Source organism: Fukomys damarensis, unplaced genomic scaffold, assembly GCF_012274545.1.
Source record: "Fukomys damarensis isolate Sample0158 unplaced genomic scaffold, DMR_v1.0_HiC HiC_scaffold_25, whole genome shotgun sequence".
NCBI lineage: Eukaryota > Metazoa > Chordata > Mammalia > Rodentia > Bathyergidae > Fukomys > Fukomys damarensis.
In genome coordinates this window covers 31,817,149-31,833,458 of record NW_022900937.1, presented here as the reverse complement: position 1 = coordinate 31,833,458, position 16,310 = coordinate 31,817,149, and the positions used below count along the sequence as shown (strand labels likewise).

The 16,310-nt window shown below is 46.3% G+C and overlaps 1 protein-coding gene across 2 annotated transcripts in view; it reads right to left on the bottom strand.

The window, feature by feature from the left end:
* Nucleotides 1-1,330: 1,330 nt before the first annotated feature.
* Nucleotides 1,331-16,310, bottom strand: part of Rock2 (Rho associated coiled-coil containing protein kinase 2) — a 107,966-nt gene continuing 92,986 nt past the window's right edge. For both annotated transcript variants that reach the window (XM_019208161.2, XM_019208160.2), the window contains 15 exons: nucleotides 15,551-15,711; nucleotides 15,057-15,241; nucleotides 11,963-12,032; nucleotides 11,096-11,199; nucleotides 10,747-10,933; nucleotides 10,157-10,250; nucleotides 9,969-10,063; nucleotides 9,013-9,192; nucleotides 8,668-8,836; nucleotides 7,015-7,085; nucleotides 6,077-6,165; nucleotides 5,563-5,641; nucleotides 3,766-4,027; nucleotides 3,475-3,688; nucleotides 1,331-1,381 (listed from right to left, as the gene is read on the bottom strand). In XM_019208161.2, coding sequence (XP_019063706.1) covers nucleotides 1,378-1,381; nucleotides 3,475-3,688; nucleotides 3,766-4,027; nucleotides 5,563-5,641; nucleotides 6,077-6,165; nucleotides 7,015-7,085; nucleotides 8,668-8,836; nucleotides 9,013-9,192; nucleotides 9,969-10,063; nucleotides 10,157-10,250; nucleotides 10,747-10,933; nucleotides 11,096-11,199; nucleotides 11,963-12,032; nucleotides 15,057-15,241; nucleotides 15,551-15,711 — 1,964 coding nt within the window. In that variant the 3' untranslated portion in view covers nucleotides 1,331-1,377. The remainder of the gene's footprint in view (nucleotides 1,382-3,474; nucleotides 3,689-3,765; nucleotides 4,028-5,562; nucleotides 5,642-6,076; nucleotides 6,166-7,014; nucleotides 7,086-8,667; nucleotides 8,837-9,012; nucleotides 9,193-9,968; nucleotides 10,064-10,156; nucleotides 10,251-10,746; nucleotides 10,934-11,095; nucleotides 11,200-11,962; nucleotides 12,033-15,056; nucleotides 15,242-15,550; nucleotides 15,712-16,310) is intronic.

Sequence of the window (16,310 nt, the reverse complement as noted above, 5' to 3'; positions counted from 1 at the left end):
TCCCGAGGGCGCCCACCCAGTCTCGCACGGGGGCGGCGGCAGGAGTGATGCGCCTGGCACAGGAGGGATGGAGGCCAGGGCGACAATGGCACTGAGCGGGGCGCGAGCTTGGCCGCGTTTTGTGGTGAACCAGAGGGAGGCACTGGGAAATGTCTTCTCCTTCACTGAATCCTGGGTGCTGCAGCTCAGCACCTACCAGACGCTGTCCGGACACAGTGCGAGCCGAGCCCAGACGGCACCAGGCACAGCTGCCAGGACATGGTGCGGGAGCCCGCCCTCAGCACACTGGAAACGTCAAACAAGGACAGCCCCCGAGGCTGCTTCTCCCAAGTTCCCTGGCCCAGTACTTAAACACTGCCACACACAGTTGTGTATTTGAGGGTCGCATTTAAATATTTAAAATATATCTACAGTATACCTTAGTTTTCTTTATATTTGATACAAGTTTTGAATCTTGAACGCAAAAATGTAAAAATAGTCACAAATGTCTTTACCAGAAATAAAAACCATCAGGCAGCCAGTGAATTCCAAGCAAAGCCAGCGTTTCATGGTCGGGGCTGCTAGGAGGCGAGAGGGTGGTAGACCGGGCAAACACGGGGCAGGTCAGGCCCCAGCGCCATCACCATTTCTCTGACAACCATCAGAACAACACACACCAACCCAAACAGCCTCTGCTGACTAGTGCGTGTGAAACACTAGCATTTTACACATACTATGTGCACACTTTCTTCCACAACGCAAGTTTGTATCCTAAGAGCTGGTAAACACTTATACTTTTCTTAAATACAGAAAAGGGCTGAAACTTTGAAAAAAAAAGTTAAATTAAGGCATCCAAAGTGAGTAAAGTTGCCTATCACGAAGCATGAGGAGACAGAAGAGCTCAAGCTCCTGTTACAGTAACTGCTAACCACAAGCATGCAGCTTCTACCAGCACGGTGAGAGACGGGCGACGACGGTGCTGCGGCCCACGGTGCACAGCTGCGGCTGAAGTGGGAGCGGGAGGGGACGTGGGTGGTGCGCTGGGAGTCTACGGCCCAGGGCAGGGACACTGGTGGGGCCCACGCCAGACTCCGCTGCCCAGTGTCCGGCAGGAGCGCTCCTGGACGTGAAGACGCCCTGCACCGCTCCGGAGCCGCCCCACGCCATGTAGTGCGAGTGCCGCCAAGGGATTCGGGATGCAAGGGTGGAGCCCAGAAACCACTCCAAGATCTGTAACTTCCATTACAGGAAAAAGGGAACAAATGTGTGTGTGTGCTTGTGTGTGAGTGTGTCCCTCGGGAAAATACAGCTTTTTACTAAGTTCCGGGCGTCACATTTGAGTCTTGTTTTACCTGGGAGAACGAGGTCATCTGGGATGACTGCTTTCATAGAAGGCAGTTAGCTGGAAAGACAGAAAAGACAAAGTCAGCTGACACAGTGCAGTGACTTCCATGTTAGATCCCTCGGAAAGGCAGTATGAGACTGTACTGTCTTTTAACTGCTACGTTTCTAACATCTCACTCATGCATAAGCACATTGAATTACATTATTTTTCTCATTTTTAGGTACATGCAATTAATTATATTCTTTCTCAGTTCAACAGTGGACTTTGTTTTGATTTTTCTTTTGAGACAGGGTTTCACTATATAGTGCCAGCTGGCTTCAAACTCAATGTGTAGCCCAGGCTAGTCCCAAACTCCCAGTGAACCTCCTGCCTCAGCCTCCCGAGTCCTAGGATGACAAGTGTGCACCACTATGCCCAGCAACAGCAGACCTTGGAAGCCCTACCCTGGCTGACATGACACACCAATCTTAGTGCGGGGAAGAAGCTCCAGGGTTAAGAGCACACAACAAAGCAACGCATCTGCACAGGAGCTTGACTTGAGGCAGCTGCCAGCTGAGAACTTTTTGTTAAATACAGAAAAGGGTTAAAACTTTGAATTATTTAAATGAAGGCATTCAAGACGGTTTAGCTGGCATGAAGCATGAGGAAATACACTTGTAAAGATACTCCCTGAAACTGACATGAGCCGATCCCAGCACTACACAGTGTGAGTGCACCATGGCTCACGTGGCTCAGGACACGCACTCCCGCTGCCTGGGGTGCGAGGTGGGTAGGGGGCGCTGCCCTCACCCCTCAGTCTCTAGGAAGCCGGTGCTGGGTGCTGCCCCAGGGTGCAGGGCTCTACCAGCACGGCAAGGGTAACGTTCACAGAAGAGCGGGCCAGAAAGAGCTCCGCTGCACTCCACAGACGCCTCCGGCTAGGGCTTCAATCTGTGCACAATGGAGTAGGGAGGGCGCCCATGCTGTGTTCTCACACTTGAGCACACACAGCAGCCGCAAGGCTTTACTTCTCAGAATACAGCTTTTTTTGGAATGAACAGAAAGTACAAGATTATTAGCTCCTTTTGTTTTTCTACCTTTTTCACTGCTAAGATAAAAATTTTCATTCCAACTGTATTGCAAGTCTATAGCCGATAAAGAATCTGAACATAGCATTTCATCTTGACATCTGGTGTGGGAATTTCAGTTAGAAAATTTTTCCGGAGACTACACTGTAAATGTATGCTCTTAAAAACAACCTATAAAGTTTCAAAACTAGTAGAAATTGGCAAAAGCCCAAAGGCAAACCACATGCACTGCATGGAACACCACCACAATTCGTTTTTCACTTTTGATTCACTCCATCTCTTCCTTCAGAAATCAAAAACATCGTCGTCGTCACTATCACCATCACCATCATCAAAAGACCAGTCCCAGTCCTTCAGGGCCAAGCCAAGCAATCTGCAACAGGAGGTGCGAATTCAGACTCCACTCTGGAGCTGCAGCTCCCTAGAGCCGACGCTGCCAGCCTCGCCCTCCCGTTGGCACTGGGGGTTTCAGGGCAAGGCGCACCGGGACAGCCGGCCGACTCGTGTGACAGTGGCCAGCTGCTAAGGCAAAAGTGGACCTGTGATCCCAGATGAGCGACTGTCCCTACACAGCTGACAGCCTTCTCTGTCCCCAGGGCTTGAGCTGCAGGGGATCATGGCCGCTGTGTCACCTCGGGAAAAGCGGGGCTGGGAAGCCAGGGTGGAAGCCACTGGGCCTCAGCTGGGCTCGGACACAGGTGTAACTCTGTGACAGCACAGCTGCCAGAGCCGAGAGGGCATGCCTGGTGACACCGATGGAGTGGGCCGATGGGTGACCGTTCACCTCAGAAGCAAACACGACAGCTACTCACTCAGGACCACCTTTTCAGAAACACACCCGCTCTGACACTGTCTCACTGCTGCGCGTCACAACAGCTGAGTTTCCAGGCTCCGAGTCCTGTTCCTGAGCTGACTTCTGTGACTTCTGCCTGTGAAGGTGGGAGCCACCCCTCCCCACACCGGTCTGCTCCGCTGACCCACACTGAAGTCCATGTCCCGTGGGTCATTACAACACCAAGGGAAACTAGGGAAAACCTGAGGCCCACAGAGACCTCTCAAGAGCCACTCTGCCCTGCGCCTCACCTGGGCTTGTTGGGGGCGAGCTGCCGGCTGGGCCGCCGGATGGACTGGTTCTGCGGGATCTTCATGGAGGTCCTGGGCGATGAGCGTGCAAAGGGGTCGGGTGCTGGGGGCTTCTTAGGGATCTTCTTCACCAGGCGGCTCACCCACCTCTGCTGCTCCTCCGTGGAGTTTGCGAGCAGCAGCAGATTCTTCGCCGTGGATATGTCGTAGTACACTGAGGGACACAGGACTCCGTCAGAGCGCACGGTGCGCTGAGCACCAACGCCACGCAGGGCAGGAGGCCCCACTCACCTTTGCATGGCGCTATGAGCTCCTCCTTCCTGTCCAAGTGGTCTTTATGGCACTTGATGTGGCAGCGGCGGCACTCCAGAGCAGGAGGGGGCTTGAACATGTGCCACAGCGGCTTCATGCAGGCCTCACAGTTGGTCGGGAAGTGGTACAGGGTAGGGATGAACTCGTGCCCTTTGTGGCAGATGTAATTCGATTTCTCTCCTACTGGCTCCACTGGAAACTCCTGTTCCTTCTTGCTTTCTCCTTCATTGGCATACAGGATCTGTAAAACCAGGAAGAACCACGAGTGAGGTCCAAGTCCTAACACTTCTGAAGTGTGCATGAAGGAGAAATCGGCCTTGGCTCCTCGCGAGGAGGACCCCGTGAGGAGTCACTGGACGTCCGCTGCCTGCACTGCTCACGCTCCGTGCGACAGGAAGGCCGATCGACCTACGCTGCAGCTGTCTGGCAGAGCTCCCTGGGGCGGCCTGCTCAGTACAACCACCCCAGGCAGGGGTCAGTGGAACAAGGAGGCCCCAGGTTCAAGTCACAGCACCCCTTGCCCCAAATGGAACAGCAGCAGCAACGATGAGCCAACCACTTGAAAAACTGGCAATTCTAGTCATCCTGTTTTAGACTTCTTAACAGCAGGGCTGGCGTAAAGCTCAGTGCTTGCCTGGCATGCTTGAAGCCCCGGGTCCCAGCCGCAGCAGGGAGAAGGTACTGGTAACGTGCTTCTTACAAACAGAAAAATGGGTCAGGTGTGGTGGTGCACACTGGCACTCTGGTGGCAGAGACAGCAGGATCCCAAGTTGAAGCCCAGCCTGAGTAACTGACTGAGACACTGTCTCAAAAGAGAGGATGAGGCGGGCCTAGGGGATAAAGGTTAGCGGAAAGGCCTGGGGTTCAATCCTCAATGCCTTAAAAACAAACACACAGCCCCATAAAATTGGGTCACAGATATAATGCATGCTATATAAACAGCCTTCTTTCAAAAGATGTGTAACAGTGTAAGTACCCAGAAAACAAGGGGACAAATCAGGCTCAGTGACTTTTACAAAGAAAGAACTCAGTGATTAACATTGGTTTGAATAATTTTAAACACAGGTAGTAAAGATAAGAATTTCACTTTATTTTTATGGTACTGGAGACTGAACACAGCCTTCGCACTGAGCCACACCCCTCTCATCTTTTTTTTTAGATTTTGAGAGAGGCTCTTGCTAAGCTGCTGTAGTAGGGGGTTGAGCTTGTGATCCACTTGCCTCAGCCTCCCAGAGTGCTGAATGCTAAGCTTGCATAACCAACCACACCTGGCTGGCTTCTTGTTTAAACAGGAGGTAAACAGGCTACTACATATAAAATTTAACTTCCTAGCCAGGGATTTAGCTCAGTGGTTCCACAGCAAGTGTAAAGTCCTGACTGAGTTCCATTCCCGGTACAAAAAAAAAAAAAAAACAAAAAAAAAACTTCCTAAGTGACATTTTTTAAAACTTTTTGAAAGCAAATCCTAAAAACAAAAACAGCAGGAAGTTCAAGATTTAAAACAAAAAACAAAACAAAACAAACAAAAAAAAAAAACCAAGCAACATTGCAAAAAAGAACAAAGACCAGAAACATGATAGAAACCTATTATGAGCTTTCACAAGTAAAGTTCCAGAGAGAGGAATGAAGACATTCCCAAACAGAACAAGGAGCCCTGAAAGAACGAGCCATCTCCCAGTGGTTGAGATAAAGGTGATCTCAAGGTTAGTAGGGACAGGAGTGTGATGAGCCGGGGCATGTGAGAACCTCCAAGAGCGAGAAGATGAAACTGCTTACCTGGAATATCCTTGGAATTTCTTTCACATCTGCTCTATAGACATCAGTCTGTGTAACTGGTCGGACATGAAATAATTTGCTATAAAAGATTCAAAGAAGAATAAAATGTTACCAAAGGTTCAAATTACATTTATTGACCTCCACTTGTGTCAGAGTTAAAGCCTGACCACTTTGACCCATGTTAGAAGCTCTATCTTGCTCTATTAATTCAATCATTACTTATGATTTTTCAGAAATTTTCTATGTCAAATTTTCCAGTTTCACAAAATATATTTAAGATCCATGAAATAAAGATGACTGAGAGAACCCTAGATCCTAGACTTAAAGAATATGAGAAAATGAAATCCAAGTATGGTAAGAGCTATGTTACAAACTCTTCTACAACTACTAATAAACTGTGCCAACTTGAGGAAAGGCATCTCGTTCTCACACTGCAAATGATGATGAAGATGGGAGAGAGACGGTAAGGACATGTCCGGGTGATAACTCTGAACATTCTTGTAACAGCACTTACTCTATATCTAAGACCATGTAAGGGTTAGACTGCTCTTTATCTTGTTCACTGTCATAGAAAAGAATCTTCTTACTGCTCACAATCACGTACTGTTAAAAAGAGGGAAGAAAAGAGTCAGATAATTAATAATGTACACACCATAATTATTACTTTCTTTAAAAGTAAGTTGTAGGACCGGGGATTTAGCTCAGCGGTTCGGTAGCCTGCCTTGCAAGCTTAAGGACCTGAGTTCAATCCCCGGTACCAAAAAAAAAAAAAAGAAAGTTGTACAGGGCTAGGGATTTGGCTCAGTGGTTCTGCACCTGCCTCACAAGCCTATGGGCCCAAATTCAATTCCCAGTAGCAAAAAAAAAAAAAAAAAAAAAAAAAAAAAAAAGTTGTATATTAGCAATAAAAATGAGAAAGTAATTAGTAACTAAGATGTACTGAAACATCTTTAGGAAAGTTTTCCTCAAATTTACAAAGTTGTCTGTTGATATTTAATTTATTTTCTTGGAGAGGGTCAAGTATTTTTGGACCAAAAATGAACATAATAACATCAATATTCATAGTGACAGAAGAAAAGAAACTAAATGGGCCTTTCCTCTCCAGAGCTGTTTCCCATTAAGACAGTAAAAGCAACAAATTCAGCAGGTTTCTATTTTTCTAACCCCAAACTCAGTTTATTGTTAACAACATATGGAGAGTAATTTTACAGAGCTAAAAATCACATCATTCCAAATCAGAGTACAGACTAGTTTTATATGTCTGAAAAATCTTGGCCCAGGGATTTAGCTCACTGGCACTGCACGTGCCTCACAAACTCAAGGTCCTGAGTTTGATCCCCAGTACCAAAAAAAAAGTCTTGCCCACAGTACATCCTACAACTACAACAGTGAAATCGCCAGAGCTAAACTGGAAGTACACAAAAAGGAACCACATTCAAAACGATTCATTACCTTCTTGACCCATCCAAATTTCTTTGTGTTGTTTCGCACAGGTAATGAAAGCCATCCTTCCAACCTTGACTCTATAAATAAGCACAAGATATGAGGATAAATCTAACAGCACTCTTTACACGAGGAATTCCACTTTCATATGGAAATCACAAAGTCCATCCAATGTGCCGTTCACGTTTCACTGCTGTACTTTATCTAGGGTACAGCAATAATGCAGGATCAATAGAATCCAAGTTATGCACTGCACAACAAAATCCAGGTTATATCACACTGGGAAAAATACTGCATAGTCGCATAAAGTCAAAAACCCCATTAAATCCATGCACAGGCATAATTCCGGAGAAAACTTGCAAAACACCAAGAGCTCCAGCAACTCTCCATTCTCACTGGTATATGAGCATTATAATCCTTAGGAAGAAGGCCTAACTATAGGTAGAATGCAAACCTTTGAGGAGAGAACATTTTAAATGAGTGGTTCCATGTTTTCAGAGACTTTTAGAATGGCTATAGTAAAGTGATGTAAAACTATGAATTACAGATCAAATCTGAGAGCAATATAAGCCAAAAATTTCTGAACTTCGAAATACCAAAACCAGTACAATTCTAGTTGTATGAAGAAGTCTCTAAGCTCTTGGGATTTGTTCTAGTACACAGATCAGCATCTTAGGCAGAAGTAGGGCTTGGGGAGGTCATTCTAGCAGTACAAGTCACTGTCAACCACCCAGCACGAGCCAGTGGTGTTGGACCCTTTACCTGAACTCTCTGTAACCATATCACAGCTCCACAGAGGAGCGAAGGCAACCTAACAACACAAAGGAATGCGGGAGGCTATGCTGTGACTCTAAGTGAAGACATCCTGCTCTCTTCACTTGAATTTCTTGGCTGAGAATAAATGCAGAAAAACCACTTTGACATGACAAAACGTACTGCTCCTCTTCTAAGTTGCTGAAGTAAATGTGCTATTATAATACGTCACATCAAAATACCTTAAAAACAGTCTCTGTTCATGCAGCACCTAATTTTTGACTGAATCTACAGTAACTTGTCAGAGTTAGTGAAGATTAGTTGATGCTGTAAGAAGTTTTCCAAAAGGCTACAACTGAGGGTAGCAGGAAAGGCCTTGCGGACAAGAAGGTTTTCACGCTGTCACCTGTACCCCTGGGCTCCGATGGAATGGGCAAGTAAGGCAAAGGCTCTTCCGAGTCTGAGTCTGAGTCCGAGTCCGAGTCGAGGAGTGCGTGGGGACCGGAGGACTTGGTGGCCACACTGAGAGAAGTGGAAGAGTGCTGGTAGAAGGACACGGACTGCACAGTGTGGGACTGAGCAAGGTGAACTGAATGCCCACCATACAAGGAGGCGAGGTTGTGGGGTGGAAAGAGAAGAAAAGGGAAGCTTAAAAGAGACCTTGCAAGCACAGAGTGAGCTACATGTCTAAGCAGGCGGTGGCTTCCTTTGCATATTTGTTTTTTCATGAACAATACTGACAAAAACCAACAAATGAGTCCAAAATATTATTTGAATTCCCACTCCAAGGATTAGGAAATGATAAAGAAAATGATAAACACTGTCCCTCAGAAGCAAAGTCAGCCATGGGTCTTAAACCTAGCAGCTGACTTCTGGTGAGGACAACCAGGGTGGAGAGCAAAGCTGTACCTGGAAACCCATCCTCAGCCTCCGCGTCCCCTGGTCCGCTGCCGATGCTGGAGCTGTCCAGGCCAATGTGCAGGGCCTGGAGCTGCGACCGTAGCTGCTCAATGTCGCTGTCCTTGCTGTCCAGTGTCATCTGCAGTTCGATTCTAATCTGGCTCTCCTCAGCTATTTGCTATAAAAAATTAAATTAACTCAGTTAACTGAATGTGTGAGACCTCAAGATTGTGCACCCTGGGCTCAGTAACATTTGTCTGTAGAAATGTTCCATAACCAGCCAAACACACAGAGACGTGGGCATGAGTTTTTTTAAGAGGAAGTCTTCATGTAGAGTCCAATAAGTATGCTTACGGCCTGCATTTCATTCAGTTCCTTCTGGTACTTGATCATCTGCTGGGTCAATTTTTCACGCTCAGACTTAAGCTCCATGTGCAGCTTTCTATTCTCCTTCTCTTTTCTTCGCACATCTGTGTCACTGCCACGCTTGATAGGTTCTTTTCGATTCATGATCTCAGCCAACTTATTCACAGCCTTAAAAATATAAAAACAATAAAATACATGTTGATGGTTTCTCAATAACTCCAGTCCCCAATTACACAACCAATAATAATCTTCCCTATACACAGCTTTTTCTAGGTAATTAAATGATACGTCTTCTTCATTATTCACTGTCCTTCATTCTATGCAATACTAGTTTTTGCGAACCATAATTTACAATACTATAGGGAGCTGAGGGCATAGTTCAGTAGGACAGGCCTTGCCAAGGGGTGTGAGGTTATGGGTTCAATCCCCACCACCAATTAAAATATTTCTACCACTTTAACTTTTGTTCCAGAGGGGCCTTGAATATGCAGATACTTCTTCCTTTGCTCTGGGGGGAGAATTCTGCCCTAGCATCACACTAGAAAATACCCTGCCCAATGGCAGAGAATGCATCAAGCAACCACAGAGCCCATGCCGTCTGCAGCATCCTTAGGAGCTGGTCCAGTGGTCACTAACCACAGGGCCTTTACAAAGCCTCTGCCCAGACTGTGAGCAAATGGTCATTCCCTATTAGTTTCTAAGAGGAGAAACGCTTACTGGATACAATAAGCCAGGAGGAGAGAATAGGAGTTCATATGGAAAATTAAGAAAAACTTTGACACTAAACTGAATGATGCTAATTAAATCTAGCTTCCCCAGCCTGACTAAAAGCAGGTTCAGAAAAACCAATACACTCAAGGCGGCAGCTTCTGATCTGCAATGCTAGCAGTAAAACAGAAGAGAGAGAAACAGAACACGACAGGATACTGAGTCTGGTGACGTACTTGAGTCTTGAGTGTTCTTTCTGTCAACAGCTGTTTCTCAAACTGGGCTTTAACAGCTGCAGCACTTATCTCCTCGTCTTTCAGCCGTGACAGTTCTGCAGCACAGGAAACATGGATGTTAGACAGACAGCTCCAGAGCATGGCGGACAGTGGGCACAGGTGTCAAAAACGTTACTCTGAATACATACGCTCTTGAGCATCTTTCAATTTGTTATTTAATTCTTCTTTCTCATTGGCAAGATTGGCAACATCACTAGTTAGTGTTCTGTTCGTTTCTTCAAGCTAACGAATGAAAATGGGGGAAAAAAATCACATCCCAATTACAACATCTAAGTCATGATGTCATAATTCAAATCCAGGTCCCGAAGCGCTGCTGAGCCTCTTCTGTATCTGAGACCATTGTGCTCCGCTGCCTCCCCGCACCTCCCCTCAGCTGCTGGCTTCCCTTGGTCCAGAACCCCACTTCTGGCCTCTCTGTCCCTTTGAGCGGACTGCACAGCTCTATAGTAATGCACACTCTGGACTTCCTGCACCATTTCCATGGGTTTGAGTCACTGGTAGGCAAATCTAACTATCTGACATTTTCCTTTGCTTTGCAGTTTCCCTTTATTTGAACTGTCGCTCTCCAACACCGAGACACCTGTAGTTACCGGATTAAAGAGCATGCAGCAGTGCGTGGCTCTCAGGGTTCCCCGAGATCCGACACAGCCCTTGGGCTCTTGCAGAAGCCTGGCAGAGCGACTGCATTGCGAGCAAGGAGGCAGCAGCTCTCACTCACCGACGCAATGGTGGCGTCCTTCTCAGTGAGCTCCTGCTTATGTCTGGCCATCATCTCCTTGATCTCCAGCTCTTTCATGATCTTCTCTTTTTCCAAATCAGAATACTGCTCTTCCGCAATGGAGCGAGCCAGCTGCTCTGAGTCTGCCTTGGTCAAGGTGATCTCCAGCTGGGCGGCCAAGGAGTCCCTGCCGCGTAGAGACCCCGTTCACGCACGCGTTCCTGGTGAGGGCCAGGCCATGCTCCATCCCGTCTGGAGCCCGAGCCCCAGCCCCATCTGCTGCCTGCATCCACCTGTGAGGAGAGCCGGGCAGCGCTCAGGAGCAGGGCAAACACCCTGGCCCACTCACCTTTCATCCTGGAGCTCTTGCTTCTTCTGTTGTAATTCTTTACAGAGTTTGGACTTTTCTTCGCATTCTTCTTTAAGTTCCCTAACTTGGGTTTTATAGAGGGTCTAAACAGCAAAATATACAAAAGAAATAGGTACTTGTCAAGAGTATTATTTTCACATTCAAATTACACCCAGAAACAAACCCGAACACACAGACTCCACCCCGACACCGGGGGCCCCAGGCCCCTGAGCAGGCGCGCTGCGTGGCCTTGGGGCTGGGCAGGCTGAGCCAGCCAGACTGGACAGATGGGCAGGTGAATGAAGAACAGATATTACCAATTCAGAAGAGAACATTCTGTTGACTTAGATCAACTGAACAGGGGTGACAATTTCTACTTCAAATTTAAATCCGATCTCAAAAAGTGCAAATGTCAAAATGACAATTTTATTTCATTATGAAGACATTCTTCCTCAAAAAGCAATGCTCTTAATAAATTTCACAGATACAGTCTATGGAGTCTATATAATATAATGCTTAGAATTTTCTGATTGATTTTTGAGGCAGGGTCTCACTATGAAGCCCAGGCTGGCCGTGAACTTGTGGCAACCCTCCTGACTCAGCCTCGCCAGTGCTGGGGGTTACAGGTGTGCACCATCATGCACAGATAAAATTATTTTTCTAGCAATGATAATGATTCTGTTAAATTATCTACATTCTTTTTTGCCCAGTACTCGTTTTTATGAGTCGTGCGATACAAACCATTCCACCCCAAACACTGCCCGGCATTTAAGAATCTATTTTAAATAAGTGCATCTTCTGGTCATGCAGCAAGAGCCTTAAGAATCCCACAAATAGCAATTTTCCAACGAGCGTGGATGAACTTACGGAGAAATACTGCTCTGCTTCAAGCTGATCTTGTAGCTCTTTCATTTGGCCATCCGCATCCTGCCGCTCTCTGTGAAGACAGTGGAGCACAGGCTTGAGGGAGACCCCTGGGACACCCGCTGACTCAGACTCAACCGCACTGCCCACTAGGCCCCACCCACTGTGCATGGGCTATGAGACCATGCTAGAAGGGGACACCTCTATCCCATAGCTAACGAACACACTTCTGTTTCAGTCTCTAGCCAGCAAATATCATTACATAGAGCTCACATAACCCTCACCTTCCAGCTCAGGAAGGGCTCTGAAGCTGGAGTCACCTAAACCAATGGCATGAACTATGAGTCTCTCCTACAGACCCCGTGTCAGCCACCCAGGCCCCATGGAGAGCGCAGAGCATCTGGGAACCGGTTCTCTGAGGTGAGTGAAGAGGATGGGAGGGGCCCTGGGGGATTAAGATTAGGACCCGGATTTATGTTTCACTTTTTTCTTGAGCAGGGCCTCACTGGGTAGCCCAGGTTGGCCTCAAACTCAGTGATCCTCCTGCCTCAGCCCCCTGAATGCTGGGATTCTAAGTGTGCACCACCACGCTCGGCTAGGAGTCCAGATTTTAGATCTAAATCATGACAATGAGTGCACAGCTTTGTACACCATAAAAACTGACACGGTTCTAAATTAATTTGTGAACTTTTCCTGTATATTCATTTTAATAAATAAAAAGAAAGCCTGATAACTCATTTAAGTAACTGAGATAAAATGCTACTAAAAGTCCAGCCTTATTTTTAAAACATAATAATTATATTTACTCCAAGTCAAAACTAAGAGGGAAAAGTCAACTTGGAGAACAATGCAATGTCTATGATACAAAAAAACAAAACCATAATGTACAAAAATCCAATATCCTGTATGTATATCTGCAAAGATACACACGTGCAGGCACAGAAAAAGTCTGGAAGCATAAATAATGAACTAAGACATGTTACTTCTGGAGAAAGGAAAATGTCATATTCATAGAAACTGTGTTCTGTCTCTCAGTATAGTTTGTATTTGAGTATTTCACAGTGAGAAAATACTTGAATACCACTTGGATATCTGAAAAATGTGTACTGGAAGAAAGACTCAGAGTGAATGACTTAATCCTACTGTTACTAGTACTTAATCCTACTAGTTTGTGTAATACTCAAGGACTTTTATCCTCATTGCCATTTAACATAATCTGGTTACTGTGTTTATTTACTAGCTCTTTAGCATCCGGGTAAAAAGGCAATTATGATTTAATGTCACTTAGTCTGTTATTTCTGTGTTTTATTACTGAGCAGTATTTCCCTTGCATTCCACTTACTTCTGCACTCATTTTACCCGTCTCATGAATAACTTTGGTAAGGCGCTCGGATTCTCAGGGTAGGAAATGCGGGTGACTAACGTTTGTGTCCCCACAGTGACTGTGACAATGCCTCATGCGGGGCAGAAATGGCTTCATTCATGGGCATTTGTTCAGGGTGTGCAAGACATGGACCAGGGGTGGGGGAACAAAAAGTAACAGACAAACGATCCTTGCCTTTCCAGAATGCGAACCTATTCAGTGGCTAACAGTCAAGACAGAGGCGTCTTTGGGGAATGGTAGACTGAAAAAGCAATTAGAAAGAGAACATGTGCGCTTACAAAGAAAGGAAAGGGCTTTCTACACCAAGGACCATAAGGTAAGGCATAACCCACGTTCTCTCTTGCCAGATGGTTACCAGCTCCAGAATCCAGACGCCAAGCAGAGCTGGACACATGGCTGTGAACCTGCGTTGCTACAGCTAGGCCTGAGGTCCACAGCTTAGCTGCAGGCTGGGACTTCCACCCTGGGTCTGGGGGCCAGCAAAGTGAATCTGGGGTGTTTCCAAGTATACGGAGATAGAGGACAACACCCTGGGGATATGGATGCTAATTTTTCAGTTAAATGGGAAAAGCTGAGCTAAAAGTGTAAATTTAATACACAGGGCGGAAAAAGACAAAGATGTTTGACTCTTACTCTGATTTCTAGCTGTAATATTGTATGTTTGTTTGTTCTTTTGGTACCAGGGATCAAACTCGGGCCCTTGCGCTTGTGAGGCAGGCGGCAGAACCACTGAGCTAAATCGCTAGCCCTCTAGCTGTAATTTTGAAAGCTGAAATCTCATAGCATTGAAGAATCTAGGCTTACATGGCAACAAATAAACCAGCACAAAAGAGCAAAGTCTTCTGGCAGTTCTCACCAGCCTTTCTACAGAGTCCATATCTCACTGATGTGGCACAGGCTGTCAGGAAAGGTGACATGTGCTGTTCTGAAGGTTATGGTAGTTATGGTCGCCATTGGGTCCTAAATATATCAGAGTTTTCTCTACAAGAACCTTAAATAAGCCACAGTTTTGTTTTCAAGATTGCTAACAAGCAACGTGACTCCTCTTCAGATGAGACGGCTCAGACAGGTGAATGTCTTGCCCGGCTCTGGGCAGCAAACGCACACTGGGGTGGACACTCACGCTCCTGTTCGCTGGCTCCAGAGCTCAGGCCTCCCCTACTACCACCCCGAGTGGGCAAATGGGATTCCAGTTGCTGGGATCTAGTGCTGACAGAAAGGACAGACTTCTGGGGTACATTTACAGCGTATTTTGAAATAAGTTTTCTGTTTGGGGTTGTTTTTGCTTTTTTTAGTTTTTTGAGACAGGGTCTCATTGTATAGTTCAGAGTAATCTAGAACTCACTCTGTAGCCCACGCTGGCCTCAAACTCATGGCGATCCTCCTGCCTCAGCCTCCCAAGTGCTGGGATTACAGGTATGTACCAACACACCAGGCATATTTTGAAAGCATTTTAACAATGTTTTCCACGTAAGTAAATTAAGTAGAGTACCAAAGATATCCTATAAAGTGATAAGAGTCAAACACTTGTGAGTCCTAGTACCTAAGGCACACACCCAGAGGGGCAGAACACTCCCAGGCCAGCCCGAGGAAGGCTCTCAGGCAGGCTGGGTACCCTGGTGACTTTCTGCCCACACTGCTGCCATAGCATGGTTACACGGCAGCGGGAAAAGCCCTGGGGGAACCAAGGCAGGGCCCGCTCCAAGGACGCACTTTCGGAGCTCGGTGTTCTGCTTCTCCAGGCTCAGCTTCATCCCCACCAGGTGGTTGTTCTCCTGCTTCAGCTGCTTCTCTGACATCTTCAGCGTGTTCACCTGCTGCGTCTGCAGCTTCAGGTCATTCTGCGTGAGGCACCGCTTCTGAGTTTCCTGCTCTATCTTTAGTGTCAAGTTTCTAACCTAGAAAAATAAATTGCAGGTTTGACAGTAAACCATTTTCAGCTTTCTGATCAATGAAACTGGCAACAAGTATGGTGATAGACTTCTGTCTTTCAGTGATCAATTCATTTCAAAGCAAAATATGTATTTCCAAAAATATTTAAAATATATCTTAACATAAAATATTCTTTGAAAATAATTTTGAAATTATTCAACTATGATTCAGTCAGTATGTCCTCAAATCCAGTAAAATCAGCACATTAATAAGAAAACGGTGTCTGCCCTGACCACCCCAGACTCGTGCGGCAGCTCCGGGAAGCTGACACTCACATCCTCGCAGAGCGCGTCCTTCTGCCTGAGGAGCTCGTTCAGCTTCTGCTGCACCTGCTTCAGGTCACAGTCCAGCATGGAGCACTTCTTCTCCGACTCCAGCAGCACGTTCTCCACCTTCTGTTTTAAAGCCCTTTCTTCCAAAAGCTTCTTTTCCATTTCTGTTACAGTGACACGGACATAACCATGACTTTACAAATAAAAGCAACTCGCCAAATACACAACAGTGCCATTCAAGTAACAGTAAAGGTAACTTGATGGAAGTGTGGGGGTGCACGCCTGTCATCCCAGCACTCCTGGAGGCTGAGGCAGGAGGATAACATGTCTGAGTCCATCTTGTCAATGTAGTGAATTTGAGATGGTTGCCTCAAAATGAAAAAAAAAAGGTTGGGGATACAGCTCAGTGTGAAGGTCCTGGGTTTAACCCCCAGATCTGGGGGCAAAAAATGAAAAGAACTGTTATTTCCAGGGCATTCTATGAATGGATTACACTTTTTAATATTATATCTACTGTAGTGGAGGCAAGATAATTTGCCTTTTTATGGTTCTGTAAATGCCTAAACCTTTGAAGACTGATTTTCCCAATACTCGGTCAATGGTGTCATTGTTTCTACCCTGAGCATCCCAGGAGGACTCTAATTGAGCACGTAAGCTGCCCTCTTAGCCCTCTGCTCAGCTCTAGGCAGGGCTTGCAGAGCAATTCCCTGTACCCAGTAGGTGGCAAGGACTAAGGACTAGGGAAGTGCGCGCTCTCGCTCTC